This window comes from Bos grunniens, chromosome 10, assembly GCF_055505025.1.
Source record: "Bos grunniens cultivar Pamir isolate PY7600 chromosome 10, Bosgru_T2T1.0, whole genome shotgun sequence".
NCBI classification, from domain to species: domain Eukaryota; kingdom Metazoa; phylum Chordata; class Mammalia; order Artiodactyla; family Bovidae; genus Bos; species Bos grunniens.
In genome coordinates this window covers 41,958,404-41,982,790 of record NC_141174.1, presented here as the reverse complement: position 1 = coordinate 41,982,790, position 24,387 = coordinate 41,958,404, and the positions used below count along the sequence as shown (strand labels likewise).

Here is a 24,387-nt window from a genome sequence, read left to right as displayed (position 1 = left end):
CAGTTGATAACTCAATCATATCCCACTAAGAGGATTGTATTTGTGACCAAAAGACAGTATCACTTCCACATTTGGAAGTAATAAGGGGAATTAGGTCTTGCCGTTTATAAGGATTGTTACTTTGTTCTTGAATCTGTATTTGGTAGTTGGGTGGATCTTTAATGAGGAAATTTTACAGTTTCTAAAATTTTCTGTTGGGTAACAGGCATACGTTGATATGAAAATTTTGTGTTTTATGGCACAGGGTTCAAAAGCAAAATCTGTTTGACAGTTGTATGAGGAGGGCACCCTTTGATCCCAGGAATGGAAGCCTGGGGCAGGTGGTATTTTATTCCTGAATGGCCTTATTGGGAAGCTCATTTAACCTCTCTGTCCTCAAAGTTATGGAGCCAAGGATTATAGCCCAGCTATGACAAAGATCTTGAGAAATTTTTTGAAAGCGAATGAAATGATTTAAAAATGTTAGTACATTTTGTAAAATATTTTCTAAAACACTAGATACAGTAGGGATGTTTTGCTACTTGACAAGTTTACCTATGGATCCAGAAGCATTTTGAGGAACTTAATTGCTTATGCTCAAATTAATTTTCTTCCATGGATGCCAGTTTTGTTAATTTTGTGGTGTTGCAAAGAAAGCTATAAGAACTGCTTAATTATTGTGTAGCTTTTTCTATCTTTATGGGAGGGGGTGGAAATTGTACTGTTTAGATGTTCCTATTAAGGTTCTTCTGAATTATAAGGCTGTGTACTTGAACCTCATTGAAGGTTTAGAAGAAAATGTTTTTTCTTTATAGGAGTCCTTATTTGATTTAAGTATAAAACATTTATTTTGGTTTTATTCCCTGTGTTATATGTGGGTACAGTCTTTTTCCTTCAAGTTCTTGTAGGTGCTTTTTTCTGTGAATTTTGTCCTTGTAAAATCACTTTGCCACCTTTCTCTTGAGTCCCATTGTGGTATCCTACTATACTGATGTGTTCTCTCTTAGTGTTTGTTATTCTTTATATCTTTAGGTCAACTCTGATATGGCTAATTCACAAAATGATTTTTCAGTTACCTATGTGAGCAGATGGCCAATAAGTCAAGCTCCTGATCGTTAATATCAGTTCCATCAAGATAACTTTTCATTGGAATAGAATAGTTTTCTCTTACTTCATTTTTAGAGAAACCAGTGTATTGAGAACACCTTCAAATAAACAATCCACTCCATGTTAGAAATATGTATGTGGGTGAAGAAGTGTCCCCCTTCCCCACCTCACATACCCCATTCCATTCCCAAGTTTGACTTCACCAAAACTCTGTTAACAGTTGGGGCATTCTTTTCAGACATTTCTTAGGATAATTTTATTTAACTTTTACCATATGCATTTTAAGAATATCTTTTAAATTATAAATGTAATACTCAGATGTGTTTTATAGCTATACTTCCTTTCTTTCATTCTAATGCAGAGAAGTAGGGGAAAAAACCTGCCATAGACTAAGCAACTTCTCATTTTTTTCTTCCGGATTTTTATAGAGTGTTAAAGTCTTTAAAACTGATATATTACATAATTTTATGGGATTGATTTATATACTCTGGAGGACTCGGTCAATTTACTAATAATCTAACTGATGCTTAGGTTTAAAGAGAAGTCATTATAAGCAGTCCTTTGACCCTTTAGTAACATAATGTTTGAATCTTCTGATTATTACAAATTTTAAGTCGTTATATTGGGATTTGAAGACATTTACAGATATTGAAATTCAACAAATTAGGTAATTCATTTGTCTCTTTGTCACAGTTGATCTTGGAACTTGAGTGAATTTATCTAGTTCTTATAAGGCAGAATGCTAAAGATGTGATTTTTCTGGAAAAAAAATTGGAGAGCAAAATCATGTGCTTTTTTGTCAGTTTTAGTTATATTTTTGAGAGTACTGTATCCATAAAAACCTGAAGCTTACAGCCTTCTTTCTACTCAACTGTTTATAAGAGCCAAGCATTGTGTATCTTTTCATCATTGGAATTGGATGGCTCTCTAGTAATTAGTTACTCCCCAAGAGGTTTCCCTCATATCAATGGCGCTTCTAAGGGCTTCCAGGGCCACCAGCTGCTGCGGCTGTTACCACCACCTGGGTACAGTGCATCTGGCCACTCCAGATTCCCAGGAGGGTGTCTAATTGCCAAGTCCTCCAGGTCTGATTACTGGTAGAACAGGATTCTGAGACTCAGATCTGCCCCCCGGATAACATGATACAGTGATGGTGCCATTATTATGACCTGCTGTGTTTGCCTAAAAGAAGTTTTAAAAACTTTCCTGCTGTACGTGTATCTGAATCTAAGACCTCTAGCAAAAGATAAAAAAGATACCTTCCAATATGAATCCTGATATTTATGTGTTCCCCTTCCCCCAAGTGAACTGATGAATATCATTCCGGTGGAATTTAAGACCTTTATTACATAGAGAAATTAGGAAATTCTTTGACTTCTACAGTCAAAATCACTGGTGCCAAGGCAACTTTGGTTTGGTATCTTGGGTCTAAGCCAGTGTTGTATTGACGCTGACCTTCCTGTCTCAGTTGCAGCAGTTACTCACAGACCTGCCTCACGATATGCTGGATGATGACCTGTCTTCCCCCGAACTTCACTATTCGGACTGCAGCGAGGATGGCAGAGAGGAAAAGTAAGGACCTGAAACCCCTTGTGTTTGTATATCACAATGCTTTGAGTTTTTTTCTTTAGATAGCCTGCAGGCAATAATAACAGATATGATTGTAAAATTGTAGACTACTTCTTAATCCTTTAGGTAAAATTTGGAGGGCACCCATGTTAAAATCTTGAGGTTCTCTATGGTGTCTCTGTCCAAATAGATGATAGGCTCTAATTTAAAATACTGATTTTTCTCAAGCACACATCATTCTGAGCAATTGGAGATGAACTGGACTGAGCATCAAGTGCTGCCTAAACCTCCAAATGTAAATGTAAGTATCTGGCATGAACTTGACTTTGAGGGTGGGAATAGATCTTAGTACTTTTCTCTTACTCTTGTTATCTAATAGGCCTATAATGAGATTCGGGATATATGCATTGGAGAGAAAAGTGGCAATGGCTGGGAAGACAATCAAAGTAGAACTGAAGACCAGCATCCTGTCTACCATCCTGAAGGAGGTGGAGATGAAGGCGGAAGTGGTTATAGTCCTCCGAGTAAATATGAGCAGACTGATTTATATCACCTTCCTGAAAACTTTAGGCCATATACCAACAGTCAGAAGCAGGAATTTAATAGCCAACCAACCAATGTAATTACATTTTCAGATACTCAAAGGAATCATTTTCAGGTATTGTAGAAACTTGACTTTCAAGAAATTTGTGTATGTGTGTACACACAGTTGCTGTGTGTGTGTGATTAAGAAATGTTTGTGAAAAGTGCAGTAGTAACATTTAAGTACAAATAGTGCTGAGGGTGCATTTATTCAGCCTCATGCTGAATTAGTCGTGCAGTTTTCTCTTTACAGTCTAATTAAATCATCTTAAATGAGAATTTTAAAATAGAGACTTCATGGAAATAATTAAACATGAAAAGTTAAGTCTGTCAAAGAATGGCCACCTTCGTCTACTGAGGCTTCTGGCTTCTACCATTAACTCTGCTCCAGTGAAAAGCTATGTTCAGGTACCCTGATGGAGTTTAAAAATGGTTAATCACCTACATGAGACCAGTCAGTTACCTTGATCATCTAGCTCATCACCCTTATCACAAATTTTGCATCAAATACTTCAAAGATGATTATCTGTTGTGATGATACAGCAATAGGATGAATGTTAAGGAAAGAAATACTTTCCCCCTCTGCCTCTGGAGAGTTTGATGAATAAGACCTTAGGATACAGTTAGCTGCTGCTTAGATTTTCTCAATGACGATGAATGCCTCATTTCACAGTAGATATTCTGTGTTACCTGATGACAGGATAAGTTTTTGGTTGTTTTAAGGTGTCATTTCCCCTTACTTCCCCCTTACTTACTTAGTTTCCCCTTACTTCTCTATAAAATGTTATTCATCCCACAAAAGTTACTATTTATTACATGAGTCATTGTATTACACGTTATTGCATAGATGTGTTTTCTAGATTATTCTTAAATGTTTATTATATACAATCTCACTGGAATTCTTGAATGTAATTTATGGAATTGATAATATTATATGCTCAGAAGTACAACTAAAGTGTGTGAAATTACATATTTCAGACTTTATATGAACTTTACTAAGTAACAGTAAGTGCTATTTTTAAGCAGAGAGAGAGATATATATAAAATTTGTAATTGTACCACCATTAAGTTTTACAACAAGTTGTCTCATTCAGATAATTTTTGAAGAAAAGAGCAAATCGTAATTGTCAACTTTGTCTCTCACCTTGTAATAGCAATTTGGCATGTCACAAGGTCCTAGTTGTCAAGCTCTGGAATCATATAAAGTGACATATAAACCTTTTCAGTCTTCTGCCCAGAATAATGGCTCACCAGCCCAGGATACTGCAGAAAGCGACACATTTGAAGGCCTGCAACAGCAATTTTTAGGAGCTAATGAAAGTAGGTATCAAGTTTAAATTTCTTCACCGCCTATTTGGAGAACTTTGAGCACTTGGAGCATGTTCAAGAATTATGATTTTAAGGAAGATAATGAAAATTTTTGAAAAGAGTCCAGTTTTAAAAGATATATTCTGAAGTTTGAATAAGCTGACATGAAGTCTAGAATTGACTTCAAATATCATGTTGTTGGGGGGTAAGTTTGCATGGGGATGTAGATAAAGTGAGACTGGCCATGAGTTCACAATTGTTGAATCTAGGTGATGGTTTCATCGAGTTCACTGTAGTCTTTTCTCTACTTTCTTATGTATTTGAAATTTCCCTTAATGAAAAATTAACAGAAATTTTCTCAGGTGTATATTTCAGTCATTCTATTTGGTTAAGACTTAATTAGCTTCATATAGCATATCTTTCTTAACAGAAGCCTAAATTGGAAAATGAAATGTAGTTTTCTTTTCAATCTTAGATTTTTTTCATTATAGAAATGTAATTTAGTAAGTCAACCATTATCTTAATTTTTTCTTTTGGTTTTTAGAGTTTTACTGTGGACAACTTTGGTTATAAATGGACAACTTTGATATAAATGACTGTATACTCAGAATGAAAACTAGAGTTACATCTCAGGTTTAGTCCTGTGACACTTGCTAAAAAATTTTCTTTTGAATAGTATATGTATCGGTAAAAGTGCTACTAGGGAATTTTGAGGAGATCCGAACATTCAGAACTAAAAACCAAACTTGACTAATCTGAATCTTTGTTTTCATACATCCAACGTTTGTCATCCTACTCTCTGGCATGTGAAATAACTTCTAGTTATTGCTGAAGAGCCAGTGTGATTCTAGAATGCGAACACAAGTGTTGTTTTTGTATTACATTTAAGAAGTGGGGGGAAAAGTCATATCAGATATTCTGGGTTTCCTGGGCTGCATGCACCAAAGAGAAAACTGAACTCTAGTGCCCTAACTTCATGGTGCTGCTTCCATCTTATGCTCAGGCTCTAGGATAGTTGCAAGGGACACCTTTTCCCCCAGTGAGCTGACAGCAAATATGTGGGCAACCTCTCTCTGTTCCTAAGGTTTTGTGGAATGAAGAGATGAGGAGGTGGACAGTGTGTGTGGCATAACTCTTTTGGGGTTAAGTAAATAGACATCACAACGGTGGCCTGACACCTTGATGTTATTCTTTCAGTTCTGCTGTGTTCGGTTACATTTATATTGCCTGGTCATTTTGCATATATCACTTTCATCACTTCCTTAACAATCTGCATTTTTATCCCGTTGATTCATTTTTTGTTAGTTACACATTTGCCTAAATTTGACATCAGAGAGTTAACTAACTTAATGGTAGTGCTGAATTTAGGGATTATAGGTTCTTAGTAGTTTAAAAAAATGAGTTTGAAGAGAGTGGCAACCCACTCCAGTACTCTTGCCTGGAAAATCCCATGGACGGAGGAGCCTGGTGGGCTGCAGTCCATGGGGTCTCGAAGAGTCGGACATGACCGAGCAACTTCACTTTCACTTTTCACTTTCCTGCTTTGGAGAAGGAAATGGCAATCCACTCCAGTGTTCTTGCCTGGAGAATCCCAGGGATGGGGGAGCCTGGTGGGCTGCTGTCTGTGGGGTCACACAGAGTCGGACACGACTGAAGTGACTTAGCGTTATAGCAGAGTTTTCAGCCTTCAGTTGGGGGTTTCAACCATATCTCTTTTAAAAAAGAAGAACACTGTTTTATTTGTTAGCAAATAGTAGCATTGTTCTTATAGGAAAATATTCATCATTGTGTAGTTGAAAGATTATCCTGCTTCTGCGAATCACTTTTTTCTTTTTCTCCCCAAGTGATTTTTAAGTGGTCCTTAAAATGACTTTATTTCTGAAAGAAGACCTCAAAATTTTTTATTAATCTATTTTTTAATTTATTAATTCAGCAGTTATTTGCCAGTATAAATGAGTTCATTCTTGCTTAAAATAAAATATTTTGAGAAGGATATCTAGAAATTTTCTTTGAAAATGGTTTTATAGAAGTCGATGTACTTCTGTTTTTCAACTTAATGAGAGCTTGGAACTCTATTCCATTGTCATTGGTATATACTTATTTTTCATTAGCCCAAATGGTAGTGATTCAGAGGTATGCATTAACTAGTGACTTTTCAGACTTTCCTGGCAGTGACCATGGAGTAAGAAGTACTTTTTTTTTTGCATTGTAATGAGGTCTACAATATTTATATAAATATTGTATAAATAAGTTTCACATAGTAATACTTATTTATGCTACATGATACACTCCAATCATATTCTGTCTTGTTATTACCAAACCAAAATTTGGACCTTCTTGCCTGCTTTCAATAAAGCCAATCTAACCAACACCTGGTTGTGATGAAGGAAAAAGTGTGAAAGTGTGTCACTGAGTCGTGTCTGACTCTCTGTGACCCCATGGGCTGTAGTCCGCCCGGCTCCTCTGTCCATGGAATTCTCCAGGAAAGAATACTGGAGTGGGTTGTCATTCCCTTTTCCAGGGGATCCTCCCACCTCAGGGCTTGAGCCCAGGTCTTCTGCATTGCAGGCAGTTTCTTTCCTGAGCCACCAGGGAAGTGCGGCATTTATGATAAGGTGCAGTAAGAGAAGTCCTGGACACCTGAGGCTTAAAAAGCTCAAACTCCTTAAATGGCCCCTTAAACACTGCACTTGCCTTCACTACAACCAGGTGTCAGTAGATTGGCTTTACTGTGTGCAGGTGAGCAGACCCAAGTTTTTGGCTTGGTAACATTGTTTATTAAAAATGCTAGTCACAATCTCCTGAATTCATTTCAGGATACCCTAAGTTGTATTTGCAGTTTGATAAAACATTGCCCGAAATGACCACAAATTTATATTTTGATGTTTTTATCTAATAAATTGTCTTTAATTCCCAAGCAGACTCTGCAGAAAATATGCAGATTATTCAACTTCAGGTTCTTAACAAAGCTAAAGAGAGACAACTGGACAATTTAGTTGAAAAGTTAGATGAAAGTGAACGTCAAGTTAGGTTTCTGAATCATCAGCTTCTGATAACCAAAGGTAAGAAGACAAGTGTTGGGTGCTGTTGTGTTTGAGGTCCGTAGAGCTAGATAGCTTGTTTCTAGTAACCTCATTTTAAATATGAAGCATAGAGATTTGATGCACTTGATGAAGGGCTCACGAGGAATCAGTCAGAGCAAAACAAAAATCTAGGACTTTTGACACATTGCCTTGGACTTCTTTCCAGAACATACATTTTGAGGTCCTCATTTTTTCCACCTTTTTTCTATTCTATTAGACTAATAGAATCAGAGAACATTATATAAATATGCTGATAGTATTCCATCTCAAAAAGCTGTCGATTCCTTATGTAGTTTACATTGGATAAAGTATTCCAGTTCCCAGAGAGACTTATGTTTAGTTTGCAGTATGTTTTCTGGGCCTATGAATTAGCATAACATTTCAATCCAAGTAAGAGTTAGTGATCCTGAACTGCTTTGAGAGTGCCAAGGAGAAAATGTGGTCATCTCTGGGAGAAGCGGAGTGTAAACACAGATTTCAGATTATAATTGCTCACTCTTTGTGCTTTCTGTAGTTTTGGTCAGTGTTGAACTCTCATTTGTAGAATAATTTTGTGACCGAACTCCAGCTTATATCAAACTTAATTGATAGTGAAAAGATCTTTTTGTAATGCTCATGAAATTTATTTTGAGAGAAGAACTTGTGAACTGTTACAGTAAAGTATGTGGGAAGAATGAAAGACTAGGTGAATTTATGAGGTCATTGAAAGTATGTATAAAAAGTAATTTTTCCTCAGATTATTTCTTTGATCAGCTGGGGCTTGTCATATCTGTGTAGCTTCTCAAGTAACAGATATTGAAATGATTTTTTAGGGGATCTTTTGGTCCCTAAAGGGATACAATAAGATTTTTGAAGAGAGCGGTTGCTGTTCTGTAAAAAAAAAAAATTTTTTGATGTCACTCACATTCTTTTTTTGAAGCTTTTCTAATTTTCTCCAAATCAAGTGAAGTTCATTATCTGAACTGAATTAAATGCAGCAACATTTATATGTGATAAAGATCTGATATTTGATAGATTGTGGCAATTAGGATCCCTCTGCAGTAACATATTACTTATATAAAATTTTTTAATGTTCTAGATGAAAAGGATGGTTTGGCCCTCAGCCTTCGAGAATCACAGAAACTTTTTCAGAATGGAAAAGAAAGAGAAATACAGCTTGAAGCACAAATAAAAGCACTGGAGACCCAAATACAAGCATTAAAAGTCAACGAAGAACAGGTAAATATTTGATCTTCATTATTTATGATAAAAAGTTGTTGATTACAATGAAATCTTAGTTGCTTAATGTTTTGTTTTGTGGGACTAAATTTGGGAAAACTTTGAAGTTTACACATTCTTCTCCCATAAGTCAGTTTGCATTTCTTTCCTTTTCCTTGGAGGAATGGGTCTCCCATTCACCTAGTCATCTATGCACCAGAAATCTGGAGGAGAGCTCAGCTTCTGTGTTCCTCTGTCTAGTCAGCCACTATGTTGTGTTGAGTCTCCTCATTTCTGTCCACACGTCCCTAGTTCAGTATTTTATCGTCTGTTGCAGAAGTCTCGTATGTAGTCTCTAATCTTTTACCCCTTCTCTTCTCTCATCTGGCCATCTGAGTAATCTTTCTGCAGCACGGTTCTAGTTATGTCTTTCCCTTACTTAAAGTCTTTCAATGACCCTGCTTCACTTGTGGGATGAAACAGGGTGTCAGGATGACCATCTGATCCTTGCCTTTCTCTTCTCTCACTCTTAAACTCAATAGTCTGTTTTTATGTACTCATATGTGCTGTCTCTTCACTGGAATGCCCTCTCCTCAGCACATTGCTATTTGATTAACAAGCCCCTGCTCAAGGCTTTTCTAAAGTCTTCCTGTTTTCTTCCTCAAGTCGGTTGATCACATCTGTTATAACAGACCTAGAATAATCTTGAAGGCCAGAACGGGTTGCCCTCATCTTAGTAACCTCACCACATAAGCCCAGAGCCTGGTACATTATAGGTGGTCAGTACATGGTGAGTGAGTTATGGTGTTCAAAATTGACCTAACCTCTGAATTTTTTTTTCTTACATATTTCTCTTTTCCTGCTCTGATATTATCACAAGTATAGTTTTATTTTGTGTTTTGAAATCTGATAAACAAGGGCTACCCTTACAAATTCTTAAAATATTTAGTAGCTCTTTTTTACACTTTTCCTTCTAGATCTTGCAAATCAACTTCCCATGCTTTATAAAAAGTCTTGTTGGGATTTTGATTAGTGAAGCATGGTGTTTACCATTTTATGGATGGTTAACCAAGTCTTGGCGAGGTCACATTACTTTTCCAGGATTACAAAGCCGGTTACTGACAAAGCATCAGAAACTGAATTTTTTGACCCCAACAGACTAGTCTTTGAAGTGGTGGCACATTCTTTGATTAATGAGAATGGTGGCCATTTGATCATGGGAAATAGTCACAAGTCTTTGGTAGCCACGCCTGGCAGTGAATGATTCATGTAAGTAATGCTGTTTTGGTGGTTACGAACAAAAGTGACTTGGTTCTAGATGAGATTTGTGGCTAGTTCCGAGGATGGAAGAGTTTAAACAATGTTGTCTCATGTCTGGTTCTTTCTCAGCCATCAGTTCTTAGCTAAAAACAGAGAGGACTCTAAAGTAGCCTATTGCTTCTCATTCTCACTCCCCTCTATTGTGCCGTATTTTATCACTCTGTTTTAAAACCGTCTGAAATTATCTCATCTGTTTACTTATTATTGTCTGTCCGTTTTCACCAGAAAGTAATAAGACTTTAGGCCTTGGCTGTCTTGTCATCCTGTCCTTAAGTGCTTGGAACCCTGCCTGGCACAAAGTGTCCACATCATTTACTGAACAAATGATGAATGTCTTAAGTAGTTTAAGTGGTATTGGGATAAATAGGCAATCTCTGGAAAAGAATGAAGAAGCGACCTCATTTGAAATTTTTCATTCTTATGTGTAATATAGACTATCATTATTTAAAATTTTTTGAAAAATGATAGTTATTAAAGAGTTGCTTTTATGTCATAATCTGCATAATCTTTTAGTAATCTTTTTATAAGTTAGAACTTGCATTTATAAAAAATAACACAGTATAAAATTAAATTAAAAATTAAAATTAAATAAATTTTAAAAAGCAACAGAACCACCAAGTACATTAATTTTCTATTGCTGCTTTAACAGATCCCCACAGGCTTAGTGGCTTAAAACAGCACAAATTTATCACCTTACAGACAGAAAGTCAGAAGTCTGACATGGCTCTCATTGGGCTAAAATCAAGGTGTTGGTAGAGCTGTTTTGCTTTCTGGAGAGCTGGGGGAGAATCCCCTTTTTTGCTTTTTCCAGCTTCTGGAGGCCCCCTGCATTCCTTGGTGTATGGTCCATTTCCATTTTCAGAGCTAGCAGTCACAATTCTGACTTTTTTTGCCTCAGTTTTGCTCATTAAAGGACCCTTCTGGATGCAGTGGGTCCACCCTGGTAATCCAGGACAGTCTCCTTATTTGAGGTCATCTGGTTAGCAACTTTAATCCAGTCACAACCTTAATTTCCCATTGTCATGTGACAGAACGTATTCACAGGTTTCAAGAATTAGAACATGGGTATCTTGTGGGAGTTGTCAGTAAACCTGCTGCACAATTACTTCTCCACAGCCATATAGTTACAGTTTAAAAAGCCTCCTTTTTAGTACATGACCACTGAGAAGTTTCATCAGTCTTTCCAGCAGCAGTTGTCTTTAACCTCCCTTCTGCCTCCCTCCCCATCCCACCCCTCATGTCTGATTCATTTTGCTTTTTGGCAGGAACCAACGCAATTCTGTAAAGCAATTATCTTTCAATTAAAAAATAAATAAATTTAAAAATTAAAAAAAAAGTTGTCATTTTTCCATGACCTAACAATTGGACTTCCCTCCAACACTTGGAGCACAGAGTGATGCAAACAGCATTGAGATGGGTGTAGAAGCAGTAGATTCCTTGCTTGGAACCCACATTGCCATTATGTCGTGCAAAATCTTCTCTCGCTTTCCTCAGACATGTCCAGATTCTTTTTCTCTGTGAATAATAGTTCCAGCAACCATGGGCCTGGTGGATCCCAGCTAGGGAACTAGAGCCACCGTGGGGAGACCTTTCTTCTCTTTGTTCTTGTTCCTGTCGTTTAGTCGCTCAGTCATGTCTGACTCTTTGCAACCCCATGGACTGTATAGCCTGCAGGCTCCTCTGTCCATGGGATTCTCCAAGCAAGAATGCTGGAGTGGGTTGCCATTTCCTGCTCCAGGGGATCTTCCCGACCCAGAGGCTGAACCCCACGTCTCTTGTGTCTCCTTCATTGGTGGTGGGTTCTTTACTACTGAGCCACCAGGGAAGCCCCTGCTTTCATTTAGTTAAGCATGGTTGAGTTTTAGAATTAAAATTCATGAAGATAGCCCAGTCAGAATACTGTAAATGTGTATCCTGTGTGTATTTTCTAGATGATTAAAAAGTCCAGAACTACTGAGATGGCCATGGACAGCCTGAAGCAGCAGCTGTTGGACCTGCATCATTCGGAATCGCTTCAGCGCACGAGGGAGCAGCATGAGAGCATCGTGATGGGCCTCACGAAGAAGTATGAGGAGCAAGTGCTGTTCTTACAGAGGAAGTTGGATGCTACCCTTACTGCACTGAAGGAACAGGTTGGAATGATTTCAAATAGCAACTATTATAAACAAGTAAAGCTGTGACTGACATCTTGCAGTTCATCATATAGAAATGCTGGGTGTTTGCAGTAGGTATTTGAGTATGAGTAAAATTTAAAAGCCCGAAGAGTTTTATCTATGTATATGCCCCGAGGGCATACTTTTGGAAATCCTTCCTCTGGTAGGACTGGTTAGTGCTTTCTCAGTTCTCATATTACTGCTTCTTCATTTGTCGAATATTTATGCATATTATTTATATGTCTTCAGTTCAGTTCAGTCGCTCAGTCATGTCCAACTCTTTGCAACCCCATGAATTGCAGCACACCAGGCCTCCCTGTCCATCACCAGCTCCCAGAGTTTACCCAAACTCATGTCCATCGAGTCGGTGATGCCATCCAGCCATCTCATCCTCTGTCGTCCCCTTCTCCTCCTGCCCCCAATCCCTCCCAGCATCAGAGTCTTTTCCAATGAGTCAACTCTTTGCATGAGGTGGCCAAAGTAATGGAGTTTCAGCTTTAGCATCAGTCCTTCCAATGAACACCCAGGGCTGATCTCCTTTAGAATGGACTGGTTGGATCTCCTTGCAGTCCAAGGGACTCTCAAGAGTCTTTTCCAACACCACAGTTCAAAAGCATCATTCTTTGGCACTCAGCTTTCTTCACAGTCCAACTCTCACATCCATACATGACCACTGGAAAAACCATAGCCTTGACTAGATGGACCTTTGTTGGCAAAGTAATGTCTCTGCTTTTGAATATGCAGTCTAGGTTGGTCATAACTTCCCTTCCAAGGAGTAAGCGTCTTAATTTCATGGCTGCAGTCACCATCTGCAGTGATTTTGGAGCCCCACAAAATAAAGTCTGACTCTGTTCCCACTGTTTCCCCATCTACTTCCCATGAAGTGATGGGACCAGATGCCATGATCTTAGTTTTCTGAATGTTGAGCTTTAAGCCAACTTTTTCACTCTCCTCTTTCACTTTCATCAAGAGGCTCTTTAGTTCTTCTTCACTTTCTGCCATAAAGGGTGGTGTCATCTGCATATTTGAGGTTATTGATATTTCTCCCGGCAATCTTGATTCCAGCTTGTGCTTCCTCCAGCCCAGCATTTCTCATGATGTACTCTGCATATAAGTTGAATAAGCAGGGTGACAATATACAGCCTTGACGTACTCCTTTTCCTATTTGGAACCAGTCTGTTGTTCCATGTCCAGTTCTAACTGTTGCTTCCTGACCTGCATATAGGTTTCTCAAGAGGCAGGTCAGGTACTCTGGCATTCCCATCTCTTTCAGAATTTTCCACGGTTTATTATGTCTTAGAAGATTCCAAACTGAAAAGAAGGAGTGTTCTGGGAGCTGGCCTGAAATTGAGTGGTTGTCCTGAGATTAACCAGGAGAAGACCTTTCATGGGTTTCCCAGTGTTTGGTTATTAACTTGTCAGTAAATATTTGCTAGAAATGATTCTTGGGAGAAGAGTTGATTTTGAGACTACTGTAATAAATAAGAAAGAGATTCTGATCTGAAATCATTTAGATATGAAAGTTGAGCATGTTTCACAGTTTTTATTTTAGCTTTGCCCCAAAAGGAATAAAATGTAACCCAGATAGTGGGTTTCCTTGTGCTCCAAAACCCCAGATAATCAGTTGAATGAATAAAATTTCAGGGATTGTCTTTCTCAGTGTAATTTCAGAATTAATTTAACCCAAGGAAAGAAGAGAAGAATATTAAAATGTGAGGTTCTCTAAATTTTTCCACGATTTAGGTAGAGTACTATAAAACTGCACTGCATTATTGGCAATAATAATTGTTTGTCGTTTCATTTTATTTTACTTTTATACGTGTTTATGTGAATTTTTATTGGATTTATTTTCCCATATAGATTTTTTAAAGATTCTTTTTATGTAGAAAAATACTGTGAATTTGATCAGTGTGAAGGATAAGCAGAGGGTGGGGAAGGACAAAGACTTTGACAAATTATTAAAGTCTAGAAAAAAAGGTAAAAAAAGAAAATTTATTAAAGTCTACTTTCTGTAATATTAAAACATAGAATTTGAGATATGGTTTTATTAAGCATGGCTCTGTTTGGGTGGCAGTGTGAAAGCTGCTGTGGAGAGTGGTGCCTCCTCAGATGATGAGAGGAGTCGGTATCAGTGGCTTTTCCACGTTGGTTTGGGGGTCTCTCCTACTGACTTAGGCACACTTACACAGGGGCAGCCTGGGAGCAGTTCCTAGTGTGTTTCAACCCCTGTACTTGTTCCATTCACTTTTCTCTCCTCTTCCAACCCCTCAGCCGAAGAATCCTAGACTAGAACACAGCACAGAGTCTTCATTCTGTGCTGCCTGGGCTTCGGATCCCTGAACCATACAGTGAGGGTGTTGAGTAAGGTCTTGTCTACTGTTACATTCTGTCAGTAACTTTCCTTTTTTCTTTTATTTAAAACGGAGCAGAGCATAGCGCTGATGTTCGCTTCTGCGTATTGTTCCATAACTGCTTTGCAAAGTGGTGATTCCAAAGTGCCTAGTGTTTTTTTCTTTCTGGGAATGCTTTTTTTTTTTTTTTGGTATCCCTTTCATGCTGTCCATTTGCTATCATTTGGCTCAGCAGTATTTTTAATAAAAGGTCAGTTCATATTATCTCAGAATCCAAGCTGAGAGTCCTAATTGGAAAAGGTGCTGTAAAGATCAGCCAAGAGTCAGGGAGTTGGCTGCCTGTAATTAGGAAGATGCATGAGTGTGTTCTAAGGAGACGGGCAATTTAGATTTTCTTACCATAACTGGTAACCATACATACATACCGCCCCTTGTCCTCTTTTTTTTTTTTTAATATAAAAGTTATTGAAGAGGAGCAAACTCTTTCCCTTTTTGATAAGCCTTTTCCTGCTCCACTCCACTCAGCAGGTTACAAAGAAGAATAAAACAACTCTTGAAAAAGAGTAGCATGGAAATAACTAGTTGATGTAGCAGATGAACGATGTAGCAGATGAACATGTTTGCGAATGTCTGGGTTCTCAGTGGCTCTCACATAGTCACACTGTGTACCTGAGTACATACCAGTGTTACCTGAGTAGATGATCATACATTGTATGATTTGTGAGTGACAGAGATTGTTAACCTGGCATCTCCTAAAGCAGTCCTGACTAGGCTCCAGGGGGCTCATGAATCTCTGAAATTGTGAGTGTGATTTTCTCTTGGGTGTCAGGATATGCAGTTTTCTTTGAGAACACCCATGAGCTTATTCAGATTTTTCAAGAGGTTCAGACCTCCCCCTTGCAAAAATTTGAAAATCACTGCTTTGTGAAAAACTTGCTCTTGGAGGGAAAGGTTATACTTGTAAAATAATCATATTATTTCATTTGTTCAGCAAACTTTTACTGAAACATCTAAACATCAGGATGTAAACAAAGTTTACATAGATTTAAATCTATTTTGAAGGACAAAACTCAATGCAGAAGCTACCTAATTCCACATGATGGGAGGAGTAGCAATCCATCGTATAATCGTGTTTATATGTGTTTTAATTTTTGTGTAACTCATGTATTTTGAGAAATACATGGCATGTAAAATTGTATTACTAATTTAATATTTCCTTTAAGTCATCAGCTTTTCTGGTAGAAAGGATTGTACACACACTCAACATGTAGCAGTTCTTGTTATTTTGGCTGAATTACTCTTGGGTTTTGTGTGTGTGTGTGTGTGTGTGTGTGAGAGACAAAGATGATGAGAAGAAATGAGCTCTTGCAGCTCATAATGTTCCTTCACTGACAGAATGCTTATAGCATGGTATCTCTGAGGTGCTTTCCTCCCAGGTGTCTCCTTTCTCTTCCATTCACAGAAGTGTCATATCCTAAGATCTCTTTTCAGGTGTCCGAGCTGACGTCTACTTTTTCCTGATACCGGTTGACATCTCTGATTAGCTCCTCAGTGGTTTAAGTCTTTCTTCATTCTGGTCTTCTTGAAATCTTCAGCTTCTGTTGAAGTCATGGACTTTAGTTTCTATGTTATGACCTTCAGCTGATCTATCTTCTAATCTTTTATATGTATTTAAGCGCTTCCTATTGACTGAGAGACTCCAGCAGACCTGTGTGCATGTGGCTTAATTCTCATTTTTTTTCCTTTGTGCACTACAAGTCTGTTCAATTCTCTTTCATCTTGTAGGTTCAGCTATTATCTCTTTATCACTGCAGTTGTCTCATTCAGTATTCAAAGACATCTGCCTCTATCAATCTTGAACTGAGTGTTCTTACTCAAGCTAATTGCGGAAAAGATAGAACCATTTATTTTTGTTTTGTTTCTTGGTGTTTAAACTGCATAGTTTTATGAGTATAATCTGTTTTCCTGAACTTGTCAACAGAAAACAGCATGGCTTAGTTGATTGTTGCCTAAGACCCCCACTGTGCCCCCTGCATTCTGCCATGTGCTTTTGGGGATCTTAGGTCCCTGACCAGGGATTGAACCAGAGTCTTGGCAGTGAAAGCCCAGAATCCTAACCACCAGGCCGCCTGGGGGACTCTTAATTAGATTGTGGCATATAGTCAAATTATTTCCATGGTCTGGCTCTTCACTATAATAGTTTTCATAATTACCTTTTCTTGAACTCTTTTGGGCCAGTTCTCAGTCTGTTGTAAAAGCTATTGCGACCTCCCCAGCACATACATGTGAGTTGTCTCCCCACCTCTTCTTGCTCACACATTCACATTGTCATGAATATTAGCTCATTCGTTGTGTTTGCCGTGTTACTCTGGTGCTTGAGAACCAAACTGGCCTGGGAATCAGCAGCAGTGTGCCAAGAGGTTTGCACTGTTGAATAAACATGGACCAGGTTCCAGAAGCTTCATTTTGCTCAAAAATTTGGTAGAAAAACTTTAAAGCAAACATGACACATTATGAAATAGAATACAAAATGCTCGTGAATTTTTAAGCTAACAGAGGGATCTTCAGAGTCTCTTTGCTCTGCTTAAGGAGAATGTTATTATCCCTATGAGGTGATGTATTTTCTATTTGTTACCGCAAGACATTATTAGGCTTTAGATTACAGTAAAATCAGTCCCCAAATGCCTTCTCTCTGTCTCAAAGTCCTTTCTTGATATGCCTCTTACTATTTATTTTCTTCGGGCTTTTTCAGGTAACTTCAGCCATTTACCTTGATTTACTTCTGTGCCTCTCACATGCTCTGCTATTTGCCTGGAATTCAGCCTGTGTCACACTTCTTGAATGAGAGAGATGATGATTTCTTCTGCCTGGCTTTGGGATTCCCATGGCTTATTACTTCTAAACACAGTTTCTTTTTGTAGACATTTGAATATATTATATACCTGTTCTAGATTCTCTATATATCCCCATGTAATTACACATGTGCACACATTTATCCTGTTTTTCTTTGTCATTTTTCAAATGTTTTTTGTAGCATTCACTATGTATAAGGCACTATATAGGCACCTTCAAAGAGACTGTTAAGAGAAAAAAGACATATAAAAGATGGAAAAACATGAGAGAAACAGATCAGGTTTAAAACCAGTTCAGAAGAGGGAGAGCTACTTTTTGGCTATTCAGAATAGAGTGAGTTTCCATGTGTTCTGTCTGTATCCTTGCTGACTTGGGACACAGAGTCCGTGGTTCAAGGTGGTTTGCCTAGTGTGTACACACAATTATACTGAGAGTGTAAAATGCAAATAGGGATGTAATACATTTCCTTTGGCTTGAATAAAATCCAGTTTTATAATAACAGTGTCTTAGGTATATAGAGCAGAGAGAGACTTTAGAAGCCATCAGATTCAAATTCAACCTAAATGAAAAACAGACTGAGCAGTTGGTGACTGACCAGTTTGTTCTCCTGACTCAAACTTGTGCACTTGACCTTGGAAAAGAGGTGATCCTGTCAGGTAATGATTTTATATTTGACTTAAAATCCAAAGATGTAAGGTCATAATTGTTAGTTTAATATACAATAACTGATTATGAAGAGGACTTCTTGGATGCTTTTTCTGTTTAGGAAGATATCTGCTGTCATTTGAAAGATCAGGTTAAACAATTGGAAAGGAATCAAGAGGCAACCAGATTAGAGAAGACTGAGATCATTAACAGATTGACGAGAAGCCTGGAGGAGAGTCAGAAGCAGTGCGCCAACCTGCTGCACTCAGGTGGGTGTCTGTGTGGGTGCTGGCTCCCCAGAAGGCTAGGAGAAAATGTGGAGCGGGCATAGTAGGATCCATGAATTACTATAAAAATCCAGAAAAAAACAGAAAAGTTCATCAGTGACAATTTTTCTGAACATTGTTACTGCTGTATGTCTCTGAAGATGTGGTGTATTTTCCATTAGACAGTTGGGGAAATCCAGACAAGTATAAAGTAGAAAATAAAAATAGCCAATAATCCTACTATGCAGAGACAACTGTTAATGTTGTTCACAAATGAACATGTATAGACAGTTCCCTGCTTCTGTACCTAGTACATTTTAAAACAAATCAAAGCTGAATGTGCAAAAATTGAATAATTTAGACGACAGGTACAATGTTTGAAGAATGGGTTATTCAAAAGTTGAAGTCTGTCTAAATGTGTGTGTGTGTGTATGTGTGTGTTTTGGTGGGGACAAAATTCGCATCATACTCCATTTAGGTCATTTCAGTTTTGTATCCTTTGTTCCACATGGCATTACTTACTGAACCTTTTTTGGTTGCCATTAAAGGCTTTGAAAATATGATTTTCTTTAGTTGCCTAATACTCCATCATTACTTTGCTTAACCATTTCTTAGATGCTCATTTTCTTCTGAAGAAACCCAATAACGTCCTTTTTAAGTGGGAACCTTTAAACCATTTAAAATATTAGGTTACTGGAGTTTCAAGGGTACAATCCTAGTTCGCCTCTTATATCTGTAGAGGTGGGAGTGGTGGAAATAAAAGCACTCAGAAAGAAGCTAAAGGCAGCAAGATGTGGTTTTCTTATTGGAAGGTAGAAATGGGTTCTAAAGAATTTTCACTTCGGCGATCTGTGAGCTAGAATGTTCTGCTCCTATTAAAGGACTTGTGGAGTGTTAAGGTCTGTAGACATGGCTGGTTTAATTAAAGACATGGCAAGGTCACAATAGCCCATGTCTTCAACTTCTCGAGGACCTTTGGGCAGCCGTACTAAATCTTGAAAATGTCAGCACCACACATATGCTTTCTGAGTCCCACCGGCTATAGCCTTGGTGGATGCAAGTTCTTCTGTATATCATAGGCAGTTTGTTCCTTTACATCTGACGTATTCTGTGGTTCTTTCTCCCACAGGCTCAGTACAGGAGGTGGCTCAGCTCCAGCTCCAGCTGCAGCAAGCACAAAAGGCACTCGCTATGAGTGAAAACATGAGCAAGGCTTTGCAGGTGAGTGTTGCCACTAGGAAGAGACTTTCTGGGTAACTGAATTAGGCGATGGTTACCTCACCTTTCTGAACCTTGGATTTCTCTGTATATGGTGGCTGGACCATCTCCAATCCAGCCCACAGGAGTCATTCATAACCTTACCCATACAGCTGGGTAGCCAGGTCTGCCCACCTGTGGAGCAAGGGACCCATCCCTTCCTTCACATGGCACGTCCTTTCATCTTGGGGAGTGTCCCAGAGTTAGGTTTATCTACAGATGTGGGAAACCTACAGTTCAACTGCAGTCTTCTCACATCCTCCTCCAGTACCAGTTATGTTTCCCCCGGAGGAAGAGTTCAGTATCCCCTCCCTGGAAAGATGTATAGTATTTTGTGCCTTTTCACCACTGGCAGACTAAACCAGTCTCCTCTGTCCACTACTCTTAGTCAACATGCACTGCCGCCAGCTTCTCAGCTCAAGGGAGGCTTTTTGTGGAGGATGGAATGTCAGTGAGGGAGATGTGAGAGAGGTGTTTACATCTGCTTTCTCATTCACTTTATTTGTTCATTCAGTTTACCTGAAAATCTTGATATATGCTGGCCTTTACATTTTTAATGTATGCCAAAACATGTATTTGAAGTAGCATTTCTGCCTTCTGTTGATCATTAAAATGAACTTTGAAGAATAGAAAGAATGACTGATTCCTTCTTATAAAAAATGAAAATGGCTTTCAATTATTTTGTGTTTTAGGAAGAATTAAAAGAACTAAAAGATGAAATTTCTCTCTATGAATCTGCTGCAAAACTAGGAATACTTCCAAGTGACTCAGAAGGAGAATTAAATATAGAACTAACTGAATCGTATGTTGATTTGGGTATTAAGAAAGTCAACTGGAAAAAATCCAAAGTTAAGAGGTATGGAGAAAATACTTTACTATAGAAGAATTCACATTAATAATATTGATGGTGCATAATAAGCAAGCGGCACCAAGCATGAAATGATCAACTGCCCAGGGGTTCCTTAGTGCAGGACAGTTTATTTTAGCAACTTCTAATGAACTGCCAATGTCAGAAATCAAAATGAACAGAAACCTCAAGAGTTGCCATTATACTGTCTTAATACCAATAGGCACGTCAGTTCCAATAAGGTAAAAATAATTTAGTTAAAATATACAAGTTAAATTCTACTACTTAAATTATGTATCTGTTTTATTAAGGCAAGAGCATATTATTTTTATTATGTTAAAACTGTGTTGAAAGCAGCCATTTGTCAATGGTATATGAGAAAATGAGCACTGATTTTCCCTAGGAGCCCTACTGTGACCTTATTTATTTATTTATGGCTACGCTGGGTCTTCGTTGCTGTGCACAGGCTTTCTCTAGCTGTGGCGTTTGGGGCTGCTCTCTGGTTGCAGCGCATGGGCTGCTCACTGTGGTGGCTTCTCGTTGTGGAGCATGGCGCTGTAGGGCACACGGGCTCGAGTATTTGCGGTGCCCAGGCTCAGTTGCCCTGCAGCGTGTGGAATCCTCCCTGATCAGGGATCGAACCCATGTCCCCTGCATTACCAGGTGGATTCTTAACCACTGGACCACCAGGGAAGTCCCTGTGACCTTACTTTTAAAATAGGGATTCTGTCTGTTATGCTTAATACATGTATTTTAATGCTGCTTATTTAACACATATATTTATAGGAATCTCATGGAAGGGTGTGCGTCACTGTCCCTGCTGGGCCTAGCGGGGAAGGGAGTGGTCATGGTAGAAGAGGGAGCACATTTAGATATCATGAAACACTTAAAAGATAAACGCAGGAAAGGATGTATAGTTTGAAGGATTTGCTATTTGGAAGGGACTATGCAAGGCTCTGGGAGTGGAGTACAGAAGATGAAAGAGACGCTCTCTTTTCCCACAGGGAGTTTATATTTTGTCTGATGAAGAGAGGGAGACATACTTGTAAGCCACTAAGTGCTGTGTGCTAAATGCAGTGCTTAACATACAAAGGGGGCATTTAGCCATATCTTCTTCTGGCCTGGGATAAAGATGAAAGATAGGCTTATTTGGAAGAGATTGCATTCAGGCTAAGGAAAGCCTTTCTTAAACGCTTTCTTGAATGAAGCCACCACCTTCCAATTTATAGTTTAAGACTGAGTTTGCCATCATTAGTGTTTAGTCAAAGTGTTTACTACCTGGTGTGTTTCAAGTATCATGCAACTAAATGCAAACATATGAATCCTCTGAAAAGTTTGTTCCATAGTAAGTTTTAGAACCTAACCTGTTTTAGTGCTGTGATTCCATTTTCAAAACAACAAAATGAGATGCAGTAACTTAAGGTCTCAGTCAGGTGATGCTGTGGGACACAATGTTCCATTAGTTGAGTGAGGTTCCACTTATCTGGAAGTCAGTCTTTAGGGACTGTCATCTCAACAGAGCACAACTACAATCCAGACAGACGCCAAGAAGCAAACAGCAGACCTAGATTGTGTGACATATTTGTTAGAAGCCACCATGGGGCTTATACCCCAGGGCCATATTGACTTAGATTTGTTGGTACCCCATGTGTGCATGTGGGTATATGGTAAGTCGCTTCAGTCGTGGCTGACTGTTTGCGACCCCATGGACTATAGCCTGCCAGGCTCCTCTATCCACGGCTCCTCTATCCATGAGTTACCTGATTTCCTAAGTGACCACAGAGTAAATGGGTCGGGGAGCTGGGAGAGGTGCTGCCAGGCCTTCAGCCGGCCAGCTCAGTCGCAGCAAGGAGAGAACGACAGGAACCCACAGTGCTCGAGCGGCCAAGCAGCAGGCTAAGCAGCTTTTATACATCTAGGCCTGTTCTGACCCACGTCAGAATGTCCACAATTGTGATCCTGAGTTATCAAAGGAAGCCTTCAGCTTTGGTTAGTTAATTATAAGCAAAAGAGGATGAATGCGCTTTTAACAGATTTACATACAAATTTAAAGTTAAAATGTAGTCGTCTGGAAAATTGACTGCTGTGAATGGCTCATTTCCTGTTAATGCTCAATTAATTCTCAGGGGCCAGTGGAAAGAGCATGGTCTTTAGATCTAGAATTGTTTTGAATCATAGTTTTGCCGTTTATTACTAACTTTCTGACCTTGGGCAAGTTTCTTGACTTTTCTGAGCCTATTTTCTTATCAGGATTTTTCTGTCAGGTAAAAGTATAGCATATCCCTTGGGGGCTTAAAATAGATAATGACTATAAAGGGCCTCATGTAATAAATTCTAGCACATATTAGACATTTAATCAGTGGTAGCTGTTACTATTATTATTTAAGAGATGCTTGGCTAAAATATACCATTGATCAGATTTTATATTAATCTTTTTTCTTGGAGTATAATTCTTTACAATGTTGTGTTTCTCCTGTACAACAAAGTGAATCAGCTATATGTATACATATATCCCCTCCCTCTTGAACCTCCCTCCCCTTAATCAACTTTTTATTGGACACATTTAATAAAAAGTCTTTGATCCTCATTTAAATCTTGGGGAAAACGTGGGAGACATATTATTTTAGAGTTGGGAAAACCGGAGCTCAAAAGAGCAAACTCCTTAGCCCAAGAAGACAGATGCTTAGCCACAGAACTAGTACTTCAGCCCAAAACTTGACTGTCATGTAAATCTGTTAGTTCATATTTGCGAGACAGTCAGACCTGTTTGCCCTACTTCATTCTTCTATGTTTTTTCAAAAAGAGGATTAAAGATTTAGTTTCTGCCAAAAAAGATGTCTCTGCAACTTATAACTTTAATTTATGCCATAATTAGTCTGGGAATTGGGTAAATAATACATGTATATATGTGTGTGTGTTTATATATGTAGGTTTATCTTTGATGTAGAGTTATTCCATCTTGACTTTTACTAAAATATATTTACTTTGCCCTTTCTATTTAATTAGTAATCATCACCCAGATCCTACAGTAATTTAAAGCACATCCCTGGGTTGTAGCCACATGTTCCAGGAAACAAACTCACTCAGAAGGACAATGCAGATAGTGGAGTGCAGTTTATTACACTGGCGGGCCCCAGGCAGAGTCTCCTCTTAGCCAAGGACCCCGACCTTGTGAAAACCTTATATACCCTAAGTGTACGTGCCCAAACCCACCTCCCCAAATTCCCTGAAACTAGGCTGAATAAAGGAAAAGAAAGATACAGAGATAACCTGTGATTCATATGTCTTAGGCCTAGGTAGTTAACAGTGGACAATTATCAATAGGCCTGTGGTCATACCCTAAAAAGCATAATAGAATTTATGATTCCATTTGGTTACACAGACACTTGGGGGTCTTTTAGGTGACTGAGGGTCTAGGTACGAGCCCTGGGGCTCTTCTATTTGGTGGCGGGGGCGGGGGGGTGTGCGGTCTGGTTTTCCAGTTGGTATGTCGTTTCCATTGATACTGGGCATATAGCTCAAAATCCACAGTCCAGCCCAAGATGGAGCCTGTTCTGTCTGTTTCCTCCTTCACCTGTGGATAATAAACTCTAGACATCACATGGCTATCATACCAAAAGGAATGCCAGTGTTCAACCAGGAAAAGTGAGGGATAACTAAAACAGGTGGTTCGTCATTGGGGCTAAGGAAGGAGATGTTCAGTGAAGTGCAGGATAAGTGAAGACATTATCTTACGGTCATCCCTCCCACTATTGGCTACATGGCTCAGTAGGTAAAGAATCTGCCTACCAACGAGGAGATACTACAGTTGCAGGTTTGATCCCTGGGTTGGGAAGATCCCCTGGAGGAGGAAATGGCAACTCATTCCAG

The 24,387-nt window shown here is 38.7% G+C and overlaps 1 protein-coding gene across 15 annotated transcripts in view; it reads left to right on the top strand.

Moving 5' to 3' along the window:
- Window positions 1-24,387, top strand: part of CEP152 (centrosomal protein 152) — a 149,876-nt gene that overhangs the window by 17,878 nt on the left and 107,611 nt on the right. For 8 of the 15 annotated variants that reach the window (XM_086320791.1, XM_086320790.1, XM_086320789.1 and 5 more), the window contains exons 3-12: window positions 2,555-2,658; window positions 2,884-2,956; window positions 3,035-3,313; window positions 4,392-4,557; window positions 7,464-7,607; window positions 8,707-8,846; window positions 12,077-12,277; window positions 18,269-18,416; window positions 19,543-19,634; window positions 20,363-20,526. In XM_086320791.1, coding sequence (XP_086176917.1) covers window positions 2,555-2,658; window positions 2,884-2,956; window positions 3,035-3,313; window positions 4,392-4,557; window positions 7,464-7,607; window positions 8,707-8,846; window positions 12,077-12,277; window positions 18,269-18,416; window positions 19,543-19,634; window positions 20,363-20,526 — 1,511 coding nt within the window. The remainder of the gene's footprint in view (window positions 1-2,554; window positions 2,659-2,883; window positions 2,957-3,034; window positions 3,314-4,391; window positions 4,558-7,463; window positions 7,608-8,706; window positions 8,847-12,076; window positions 12,278-18,268; window positions 18,417-19,542; window positions 19,635-20,362; window positions 20,527-24,387) is intronic. The other 7 variants (XM_086320792.1, XM_086320793.1, XM_086320788.1 and 4 more) reach the window with 1 other exon arrangement.